The following is a 12,154-nucleotide window of genomic DNA, read 5'->3' as shown; positions in this document are numbered from 1 at the left end:
GAGAGGGTTGCCCTCCACACCCATACCGTACATAATAACGAGACGAAAATACATGGACAGCATATAGTTTTTACCGTGCTGGACCATTTATTGTCTGAAAAGCGAGTTTCTATATTAACGACATGAAAATGCATTGAAAAAGTCTGATCCTCACAAAAATCGTCCATAATTCGAGTTGTTCATATTAACGGGGTCCATATTAATGAGGCACGACTGTACATTGTTTTTTTGGAAAGGTCTGAATATTCTCTACCATCTTCACATATCCTCTTTTTTTTTTTGTCAGAAACACACGTGTCCGGTGTCTGTGCGTGAACGAGTGTTGGAGTGCCTCTCTGAGAACATCTACTTCGACGAGATAGCCAGTGCGTTCACACGGCTTCAACAGGAGTGCCGTGACTTCACTGCCCTCTTGCGACACTTCCAGTTGCCCCTCGACGCCTCCTACCAGCCAAGGTATGCGTGGAGAGGGATCGTCAAAACTCCATCTTGTCTGACATTCTCTGTTCTCGAATGTACAGTGTGGTATTGACGGTGGATCAAGCAACACAGCTGGCAACGAGTGTGTTTCAGAGCCTTGTACAGCAGACAAAACTGAAGCCTAAAGTATTAGAGGTAAGAAACTGCATTTTTACTAGGATTCATGCAAACTGCATCGCTCGTGTTCGTTATCTTTGTGTTAGAGGTGTGCAAGTATTTGAAATTTCGAATATGAATCCAATATATATGCGATATTCGATTCGTATCAGAAATTTTGAATTTTCGTTAAAGTTCGAAATCATTGCCGCTTACTACAAAACTGTTGCGGGCTGCGCGCTGGAATTCATACGTTGTGGTGACAGCAACGAACATGAATACAGAACAGCGGCAATAGTACATGGGGTACCCCAAGGCTCAAAACTTGGGCTCCTTTTGCTTAACGTATTTGTTAACGACTTAAGGTTTAACTTAAATTTTGCCAAGATACTGCTGTACGCTGATGATATTAAGCTTTACATGCCTATAGCTTTCGACAAATGATTGCCTTGTTCTTCAAAGTGGAATTAACGAGGTAAAATTATGATGTGGACAAAACGGGGTAATTTTACACGCATCGAAAACATGCGTAATGTCTTTCACCAGGAAACGTTCTTTTGTTGACTTCTCGTACATGCTGGGGGACACCCCTTTAAAGAGATCACTCGTAACTCGTGATTTGGTGTTTTCGTAGAGAGTAAGTTGAAATTTGTCGAACATGTTAACCATATTATTAGCACGTCCTACTCTGTGCTGGGGTTTATTTCAAGGGTCACGCGTGGATTCGGCGATCCTCATTGTCTCATCAGATTATATCGTTCTTTAATCTTGCCAAAACTAGAGTACTGCTTCGTTGTATGAAATTGTATTGGGAATGTTTTGGCATCGACCATAGAAAATGTACAGCCCCGATTTATCAGAATTTACTTTGATAGATATCTCGGGAGACGCTATTTTTATGAGTATAACAGAATACTTAGCCGTTGCAATTTAGACTCGTGGGTTGCGAGATGCAAAAGTCGAGACCTTAAATTTTTGTGCAAATGCGTTCATGCCAGTTTCGATAGCCAGTGTTTGATTGAATCAATTAGTTTTCATGCACCAATGAGAACTTTCCGCCAGTGTCATGTTTTTAATGTTCCGAGATTTATCTCACTGAGTCCCCTGGCCCGTGTGCAGCGTCGTTATAATAACGAAATTTGTGACATTGACGTTTTTGATTGTACAATGTTTTACTAATTAATGTTCTACTGTTTTGTACTAACCATTGTACCACATTAGAAGGCCATCGCGCTGTTTATGGACAAGCTAATAAAACTACAAAAAAGTCACGCGCGGAGCTTTCGAGGTGTGCTCATCTGTAAATGCATCGCTAGACGTTCGCTACGCTTTGTGTACGCTGCGCTTTATGCATCATCAGCACAGTCAAGGATTTAGTGGATTGCCAACGAACTCTGAACGTTTCTGTGAGGCCTACAGTTCGGTGAAATTCCGGTTAAATATCGAAATTTTGTTGGCAAAACACCGCTGTTCACCGTGCCACTCCATGCACAGCCAAAACCTGCATCTCTGACGCGTTTTTTTTTTTTTTTTGTTTCGATTTGTGGTAATCAGCGATATATAATAATCATGGTTATGTGCAATGACGGTGATACTATAACCAAATAAAACAAACTTATAACAAAAAAAATAATAATAATAATAATCAGGGAGTGGGATACAAGATACAACAAAGGAAAACATGTCAGCTAGCGAACAAAGCTCTCAACGAAATTAGTGTATAAGCTCTTCGATATCTATACCTTTTCATATATTCATTTCACCTATACTCATTCAAGAGCGTTGCGATGTTATAAGATTGTGACTGTCTTCCATAGTTTGTGCGGGAACGAGGACTTTCCAAGATAAAGCTTGTCTTGTTCTCCGAGTTGTATTCTGTTGTACTTGAAACAGTGATAACATTACAACGCTACTATGTTTTAGAGCGACAAGGTAAGATTTAAGAGAAAGATAATTATAAAAATCCTGAATTTTGATAATAGGAAGGTCAATAAATATGTTAGGAGTGTGAGACATAAAAGGTGCACCTGCTATAAATCTACTAGCTCGCTTTTGTTGAAGAAACAGGCTTGTTATGTTACTTTTTGTTGTGGTGTGCCACACACGGTGGCAGGAAGAGAGTGGAGACACTGTTAGTGATTTATACATGAGTGACATAACATGCCTACGGCCCTTCGTTTTCCTTCGTGATTCCGCGAAATTTTGCGGACATCGGAATTAATCGCGTAATCCTTCGTTTGGCACAGAATTTCATGGAATCCTTTAATTTTAAGAGTGTGTGGATATTAGAGTTCTCAAATTCGAATCGAATATCAATCACTCGAAGTATCCGATTCGCGAATCGAAATACCCAATATTCAGGCTTCCGGATAATTTGACCATTCGCCGAATACGAACAACATCCCCCGAAAGTGGGCTTCATCTGAAGCTTCCCTGCATGAGGTGAAGCCGCCCCTACAAAATTGAAGCCTGCTTTACGAAATTGTTTATGATGCAGGACAAGACAGACAGATTGTAGTTTAGCTTAGGAAAACATTAGACCAAGTTTATTGTGTATACTTCACCTGAGAAAGGGGCGGCGTCCCTCCCGTATGCAGTTTAGCGGTAGCAGTTGGGGATTTTGATTTGATATCTGGGAGGTTGCCTTCAAGAAGTTAAGTCTTTTAAATAATGGCTGAAGCCCAAGAACAAAAAGGGGTGTACTAAAAATGTAACTTCCCCAGGGCATGTATTGTAAACTCATTCCTATAAAGTCTGTAGATGCTCAAAGATCTTTCAGCAGGTATAAAATGATTTCAGGCGACAGACCGCATCAGATGAGAACACAAGATATCATGTATGTAATTTTGAGCCAGAACAGTGCTTTATAACATATTTTTTGGTTCCCACATTATCCAAGAAAATAAAGTGTCTCCCATTTCATGCAGCTGTTGACTGCTCGCCGCGGAAAATCACGGAATTTACAAGTCAGTGCCGCGGAATTTTGAATTTGCCGCAGCAGAAAACAAAGGGCCTTAAACATGCCTAAGAAAAAGATATCTGTATCCACTTAAGACACCTGTTTCCTTAACAATTTTTCCTTTAAGATGATGCACACGATTGCCCCACGATAAGTTATCTGAAAAGAATATTCTGAGGAGTATCTTCACTGTATTTACAATTTCTGTTATCTGGCCAGTTAATGAAATCATAAGACGATCAACGACAGGTTTATTTTTTGGCTTATATAATATTGCTTTAGTTTTATTTACATTTACTACTACTAATCTGTTCCTTTGAGACCACAGTGCTATATTTCGGAGAGAGCCATGTTCGTAACAAGAATATCAAAATTCCTTTCTAACATAAACAGACTAGTGTCGTCAGCATATATGTCGTAGAATTGACCACCCTGTGATACATTACCAGTATCATTCACATAAATATGAATACTATTGCATGTTGCAATCTTTCTTGTTCTAATCCTTCTAGAATTTGGAAGAAAAGCGCAAATGCGTGCTCCGGACAGCTATGCAGACAGGCAAGGACCAACTGTCCCTCAATATAATGTGAGCCTTTTTCCAAGATTTATCAACTTGTATAAATGTATAAAATATGTGAGTAGAGTATGTGCCACATTTTCCCAATTTCGTGGATCCTTATATCATAAGCGTCCCACCGTACTGTCGACCGCCCAACGTTTAAAAACCAGTTTGCATCTAAATGTAAGAGTGCTCATGTAGAAGATGCAAAGCTCATGGTGATAACGATAAACAAAGTTTTTTTTTTTTTGCCGCTGTAGATGTCGTGTTGGGCAGCAGTCAATTATCCAAGCAACTCATTTTGCAATGGACCATTTGCGCGAGATGTGGCGCCCTCTCGAATGTCGTCTGCTACTGGCTGAAAACAAATGAACGCAAGGAGGTGCCCCGATTTCGGTTTTGTGTCTTTCGTTCCAGCGTACTGTGTGTGTTCACTTTCTGAGTGGGTTTGTTATCTTAGGTTTCGAGCCCTGTTTCTGCTGCTTCTCTCTGTACGAAGTTTGAGTGTCCGTTTGGTGTATGCGACATTTCCCTGGAACCCGCCATGCCATTCCATGCCAGACCAATAAGCTGTGTCCCACTGCTTTGAAGAAGAAGATTCTTGCGCTTGCTGAATGTAGTGCAGCCATTCTGCATTAAAGCTGTTAATTATCATTCCTGGGTCCTTTCCCTACATTTTTGGTGCCGAAACCCGGGAAGCGTAGCGTCACTCATTGACGGGAAGATTCCAGGAACGGGAAAGTGGTATATAGTAGCGTTAGCGTAGCAATGGTTCCGGCTGTTTTCAGCCAGCACGAGAGCCATGCATGCGCTCTGCTCATGCAAATGGTCCATTGTGTCACATCAGTTGCCTGCGGACTAAAATGGCAAGAGATAATGTACATGATTGTACATGTGCAATGCTTTGTGCTGTACTGTCCTTCATTTGTGCCCCTTAAATTTAAGGGTCCTCATTTAATTCATATGGAGTCACTAGTACTCTAGAAAGTCTGTCAAATTAGAGCAGTTTGTTAAGGAAGCACTCACCTGATAATCGTGTTGAAAGTGGTGCTGTATTCTATGCTGAATGCCATATTCATGTGTCCTATATTTTTGTGTCGTTGCATCACAATGATTTTGACACTGGTTATTCTCCCTGTGCCAGGGTCCAAGCATCCCTCGCAAGTTTCTTGGTGTCTCTCCATTGGTTGCCAGAAAAGTTGAATCCTGTGATCCGCCCCCTCATGGAGTCTATAAAGAAGGAAGAGAATGAACAATTACAAGTGAGTGTTGATTTGCTTGTGTGTCCTTCTGTGCTTCCATTTAAAGTTGAGATAGTAGTGTTAGAATGTAGTAATCATAACTTTGATAAATATTTTGATATGGATGACACAGAAACAAGAGGTTTTGGTCAGAAGGGCCTTGCTGTTGAGCCTCTGGATGTAGGCTATCCATATATATATCCAATTGCAGTGAACCATTTCACAGTGATTGAGTTTCGGTTTTCTATATATCGGGTGTAATCGGGTATAACCCTAAAAAGTCAGGCCCTAATTATAGAGGCAGCCTCACAGGAGAACGCAGCGATGTAAACTGTAGTAAATTTTATAATTACAGTGGATCTCATTTATAATGAACTCAACGGTCAAGTGAATACTGTTCGTTATATCCAGAAGTTCATTATAAATGGGGTCTCCTTACATTGGGTTAAATATTGACGGTCATTTGCGATGTGTTCATTATAACCAGAAATTCGTTATAAGTGGGGCTGTTATAACCGAGATTTACTGTAGTGCCTATTTAGTAGCAATTTCTACGTATGTCTGCTGAAAATTTTATTAGAGTGTGACTGTAACTAGTATGTGTGCCAGAATCATATAACCAGAAAATGGTCAGGCCCTGCATGTGTTATGTTCAGCGGAACGGTGAACATTGTTTTTCTGACACGGTTAAACATCCCCCTTTCTTTCTGTTGTCATACAGCGTGCTTCTGCTGAGCATCTGGTTCTTCTGCTGGAGCAGTGTGTGCAACGGCAGCCGTGTCCCAACCCAAAAGTATTGCGCAACTTAATTGCCTTTCTTTGCTCTGACGCGTCATTCACACCCCGCATTGAAAGTGGACCAACAGAGAGCAATGCAGAGGAGGCAACGCAGCGACAGCAGCGTCAAAACTCTGTTGCAACAGCCACGACATTACTGCATACGCCAAGCAAGTTTGATGGGATTCTCACGCTTGCAAATATGCAAAAGGTAAATCAGGTTCAATAGCAGCACTTAGTGGCTGGATAAATTGCAACGTTTTCCCACTTTTTTCATGAGGCAGGATGTGTTTGCCTTCCAGAGTGTGTTATATGAGAGATCCCACCATGTCTATTTATGATAAATTCGAAATTCAATTCAAGAAAATGAAAAAAAAAAAAAAATTCGAAGTACACGTATGCATGAGTTGTGTGCAGATATAGGTTCAACCGACTATGCTCCAATAATGCAAAGTATAGCAGTTGTCATGTACTACAGCCGCTGTGATTAGGTAATGTGTTCTCTCAAACCTAAGGAGTTTTACAGAAATGGTAATTTTATTTTGCTGGCTTTAGTGGGGGTCCCTTGGTACCTCGTCCAGCCGCTGATCCCAAGGTAGTGGGTTTGAGCCAAGTTGGCGATCCCAACAACCTTTTAGCGCAGTACGAGCTGGACGGTCACTACTAAGACATTAAGGGAGCATGGAAGGCACTTGGAACAGGAGTGAGCGTAGTGATGGCAATCTCTCCTATCTCCTCCTTGTTTGTTGCAACATCAGATCGTACGGGCACCTTTATGGACTGCCGAGGATTGTCTGTGTCTGGCGCGTGGCGTGTGACAAACCACTGAGCAGACCAGTGACGAGAGCAAATGCAACTGCAAAAGGAAACGAAGGAAAAAGAGGATGTGCACCTCTCTAATTGGACGTGACATGACGTAGTAGGCTGGTAGCTGAGGAAGCGAGCTTATCTGACTCAAGAGATTGCAAGCTCTCGCATCAGGATTACACGCAGCTCTCACATTTTATGTGGAATCCTAGTTTCTACTACTACTGACATTTCCTCTCTTTTTTTTTTTTTTTTTATTCTTAGAGCCCTTCCATGCTCCCTTAAATATGGTGTGCCGTGATTTTAGCGAAACTGAGGACCCCCAGGTAGGAAGAATTAATCCGCAGACCACCCCCCAGCAATGCCCATGGCTCTACTTGACTTGTATCATGATGAAACAACTTATCATTGGTTACTACCAGCAAATGTAATTTTTCTAGTCTGCAGAGAGAGCCGGGCTCCGTCGTGCAAACTCTGTAGCAGCACGCAAGAACTCCCTGCAGGGAACTCCGCCCACTGATGGGGCAACAGAAGACACGCAGTGTTTGGCTGATGACGAGGTGACCTTGCATTATTTGAACAGATACTCTACATATTGCAGAATGTTCTAGTCAGCCAAGTGAGAGGTGCATACTTTGGGCCTTGTGCGTTACGGTTAAGGCCGGTAGAACTTGTTCTTACCCATGATTTGCATAATAATCACTCGGGGTCAGACATGAAAAGTCCCACAAACTAACGTGGCAATGTGCCAGTTAAACCACCAATATGAGCAGAAAAGAATGGTAACCACTGCACATTCAGCGTGGCAGTTCCGCTTCTTGTGTTGATCTAAAATGCAGGAAGTCCTCGTTTTTCTTTTCCACACGAAAATCTGCTTTTACATCTGGTTTCGCCGGATTTACACTGTATATTACGGCTCCAGAAATAAAACTCTCTTGTCATCTCCCCATTTTCAAAACAAAATAAAACCTGAGAACACCAGGCCCTCTGCATACTTAGGGCTTTGTGCATTTTGGTTTTATGATATATGAAAATTTGGGGGGGGGGGGGGTTAAAATTGGTTTTATTTCAGGAGCTGTCAACCTGGGTGGAAATGCAGATCTTCAGTTGCAAAAACAAAAATAAAGAACATCATTTGGTTGTAACATAGGTTTACTCAAAGTTTGAGGTAACCCGTTACAAGTAACTCGTTACTGTAACTCAGTTCCTTTTTTTGGTAACTTGTAACTTAACTTGGTACTTTTGTGCCGTGGTAACTTTCAGAGGAACTCGTTCCTTTTTCAGGTAACTTTGCCAAAGTAACTTAAGTTAAGTTCCAAGTTACTTTTAACCCGCTTTTCACTCACGTCCACATATTTTCTTGCTTTTTCTCCTGTTCCTTCATGGCATTTTTTGCCATAAAACGCGATATTCAATCAACGGCAGTATTTTGTTCAGGAAGTACGAACCTCTGCGATTGAAATGAAGCTGAACCATTGTGCGCCCACAGGGAGTAAGATGTAAAGCGTTCGAATAGACCTCTACCAGAGAAACGTCATCATCACATTGGTAGACAGACTGAAACCGAAACAAATCGGAAGGAGAGGGCTGGGTTACACAAACGGGTACTTGTTCGCTGCCTCCCATTGAAACAAAAGTAGGACCGAGGGTCGCGTCTCTTTAAGGGACCATATCTTAATCCCCTCAAGACCGTGGCTTTCGGGCGCGACTTGTTCACCTCTAGCTTCGGACGTAGTTCAATTCTACCAAATTTTGGCACTGTCGAACACTATGACGTCATTTGTTTACAAACAGGGAGAGGTATATTGTTGGACAACGAAAACGATCTATGCGTGTTGCACTCCTCCGCAGGCAACTCAAGGTCTAACTCAACTGCTCACGCGCGCTGCACCCGCGTAATGCTATTTTGTGTCTGAAGTAACTTCGGAAATAACCCGTTAAGTAACTCAGTAACTTCGAGTTACATTTCAGGCTGAAGAACTTCGTTATTAACTTAGTTACATTTTGCACACGGTAACTTAACTTGTAACGAGTTCTTTTTGACGGGTAACTTCTCAGTCTATGGGTTTACTGCAAATGGGGAGGAGTAGTAAATATATAGAGAGCCTGAAGTTTTCTGGAAATATTCTGTTCTAAATTTGGGGAGTAAAAATCTGGTAAATAAACCTGTGCACTAAATTCATGCAAATTTGGGGAGAAATCAGGCTCAGTTACTCAAACTAATGAAAGAAATGATCTGTTCCAAAGCGCTGAAGAAGGTTGGCTATTTGAGGAGGACATTAAAATTTGCTACACCTGAAATTAGGTTACTTCCATACAAAACGCTATAGGGGCAACCTTCAATTTGGGGAAGAATCGGGTAAAATCCTAAAACTTCAGGCTCTACATATATACTACGAGAGCTAGTAGGTGTACAATGTGTAATGTGGTGTGTGTCATGTTTATGTGTGATGGGGCTGTGAGTGTAGCCTTGGCACGGCCCCTCTCCCATTTCCTGAGCTTTAAAAGTCTATCTACGCACCAAGGTTCTCTGTTCTTGTCTGCACTTCGAGACATGCGGCGAAAGTATGTTACTCGTTAATACGTAGTTTGTTGCACGCTGCGTGTGCGGTTGTCAATACGTGACTGCTAAACTCATCGGCTGAAGCTAATCATGGTAGAGCACGCTGAAGACAAGACTGGCACTGTCTGTGTCAGTGCTTGTCTCCAGTGCATTCTACCACGATCAATGGAATAAATATATCAGCATAATCATAAAATAAAACTTCTTTGGCATTCCAGACCCAGCATGCAAATGAGATTCAGCGACGTGGTGCAACCATTGCCTTGTCTTATGCAGCGTCTTACTTGGGCGAAAATCTACCCGAGAAGTTGCTGAGCCTCTGGGAGATAGCCTTTGAGGCCCTCAGACAAAATGGGAAACATGTTGCAGGGGAAAACACAAGTAAGTTCAAAAGTGCTCCACACGCACATTTGCGCCATCGAGGTGTAGTACTGTCCTTCTCTCAGTTTCCATTCTATTTGTAAAAAATTTTGCAGCAGCAGTAAACCTCTGTTAGTCTGTTTTTTGTTTAATTTCGTGTTAGTGTCACGAAGCAACTGTGGCTACCAGCAGCGTCTAGACGTGGACAGATGGAGAGAGAACAGCAGAAAGAAGTGAGGGGGGGGGGGGGGGGTAGTATGGTATGCATCTGGAGCCTTCTTCAGGGAAAACTGTGCTGACGTTTATCTGGAAAGTCTGCCAGAAAACCCATGGAAAACCTGAGACAGCACTGCCAGTGCGGGGATTCGAACCGGCTTCACCTTCTACAGTCTTGGCCAGAGGTGAAGAAATTGCAATGAAATCCGCATATAACGATATTGACGGTAATCACGAATTGCGTCGTTATACGGGGTACATCGTTAGACGAGTGTTGACCTAAATAGCACATTCCCGAAGAGTCACGCGCCACCCAGCGTGTAGCAAAAGAAACAGAAACAGATGCTAAAAAAACCGCAAAGCTGTGTGACATTGCATTAGCTTGGGACAACAGCAGCTAGAACTCGTGGAGGGAACCAGGGAACATATCAGGGCAACATGACACGTCGCCATTTCGCAAGCCGGCTTCATCTAACGCCCGCGTGCTTTAGGAGAAGCTCGCTTTAGAACACTGTCGCGCGGGCTGAAAGCACGTGCCAGGACTTTTGAATCATCTCGCAAATTTGAGCAGCATTGGCGAAATACGGATACACAAAGGCATTACCTCCGACCTCTTTCACTCACGGTATTGGAAAACGAACAGTCGCTGTCTATTTTCTTGCCTCAATTTTTATTTTGGTTTAATTCTTTTGATACGAATTTTGGATTATACAAACTTTTTTCCACTACCCCGTGAGAATTGTATCATGGAGATTCTACTGTATCTTGTCGTGGCTTTTTTTACCACGAGGTTACGTGCACGGGACAGCGTCCAACATCGTTATACGAGTACTCGGAACTGCGGTGTCCATTGCTGTACGCAGGTCGTTTCCCCATAGAAATAGTCTATATTGTTACGGTAAAATCATAAACCATCGATTTATGAGGGATATCGTTATACAGTACAGTATATCGTTATACTATACAGTATATCGTTATACTATACAGTATATCGTTATACTATACAGTACAGTATACATTAGAATCTCGATGATACGAATCTCACGGGGTCGCGGAAAAAATTCGTATCAAACGAATTAAACCAAAATAAAAATTGAGGCAAGAGAATAGACAGTGACTGTTCATTTTCCGTTACTGTCAATGAAAGAGATCGGTTGTAACGCTTTTGTGTCTCCGTTTTTGGCCAATGCTGCCCAAATACGCGAGATGATTCAAAAGACATAGCACGTGCTTTTCACCTGCGAGTCGCGCGACGGTGGTCTAAAGCGAGCTTCTCCTAAAGCACGCAGGTGTTAGGTGAAGCCGACTTGCGGAATGGTGACACGTAATGTTGCCACAAGTTGTCCTGATATGTTCTCTCCACGTGTTCTGGGGTTGTGGTCGCTGTTTTTCGCCACAGCGATGTCACACGCTTCGCGGTTTATTGTTGCAAGGGGGTAAAAAGGTCAAAACAGAGATAAGGTGATAAGGTTCCGGGCCGTTCAGTTCCTTTGATCCTATCTCCACCACCACCACCACGACCAAAGGGAAAGTCATTGCTTGCATTGCGCTACATGATGTAAGGGAGTTCGTGGTGAGAATCGGCCTCCTTTTTCGAAAGACGCAGCAGCATGACTCGCGCGCTCTCGCGTCACGGGGGAACGACCTCTGTCGCACCCTTGGCTGATTCGTATCATCCGTAAAGGCAAGATAACGCTTTCGTATCATCCGAACTGTAATACATGGGAAGAATAGGCATTCTGGCGGGGACCGGAAAAGAATTCGTATCATCCCGAAATTCGTATAATCCGTGATCGTATCATCGAGATTCTACTGTATGAGATATTGTTATCCGCGGGTTTTACTGTACTTTCATTGTGTAATGCATTGCTGTTATCCATTACTCTTTTCAGAAGTAATGCACTATGCTCATTAACTTTTTGTGGTTAGTAATGCATTGCTAATGCGCGTACTTTCATTAAGTAATATCATTACTCTGTCATTATGTTCCCCCAGAAGTGCCTCATAAGGGCCTGCATTATAGGCATCCATCATCCGAATATTCCTAACTTCGATGCAACTGAATTTGTGCAGATTTATTGCAGCGCAATAAA

General features: G+C 42.4%; 1 protein-coding gene across 1 annotated transcript in view; it reads left to right on the top strand.

Annotated features, from left to right (window-relative positions):
* Positions 1–12,154, top strand: part of LOC135391659 (TATA-binding protein-associated factor 172-like) — a 92,521-nt gene that overhangs the window by 43,072 nt on the left and 37,295 nt on the right. The window contains exons 16-22 of the mRNA XM_064621998.1: positions 287–456; positions 522–615; positions 4,048–4,124; positions 5,242–5,359; positions 6,060–6,326; positions 7,363–7,482; positions 9,704–9,866. Coding sequence (XP_064478068.1) covers positions 287–456; positions 522–615; positions 4,048–4,124; positions 5,242–5,359; positions 6,060–6,326; positions 7,363–7,482; positions 9,704–9,866 — 1,009 coding nt within the window. The remainder of the gene's footprint in view (positions 1–286; positions 457–521; positions 616–4,047; positions 4,125–5,241; positions 5,360–6,059; positions 6,327–7,362; positions 7,483–9,703; positions 9,867–12,154) is intronic.

This window comes from Ornithodoros turicata, chromosome 4, assembly GCF_037126465.1.
Source record: "Ornithodoros turicata isolate Travis chromosome 4, ASM3712646v1, whole genome shotgun sequence".
In the NCBI taxonomy this organism is placed as follows: Eukaryota; Metazoa; Arthropoda; class Arachnida; order Ixodida; family Argasidae; genus Ornithodoros; species Ornithodoros turicata.
The sequence above is the reverse complement of the archived record's forward strand: the minus strand, read 5'-3'. Positions and strand labels throughout refer to the sequence as shown.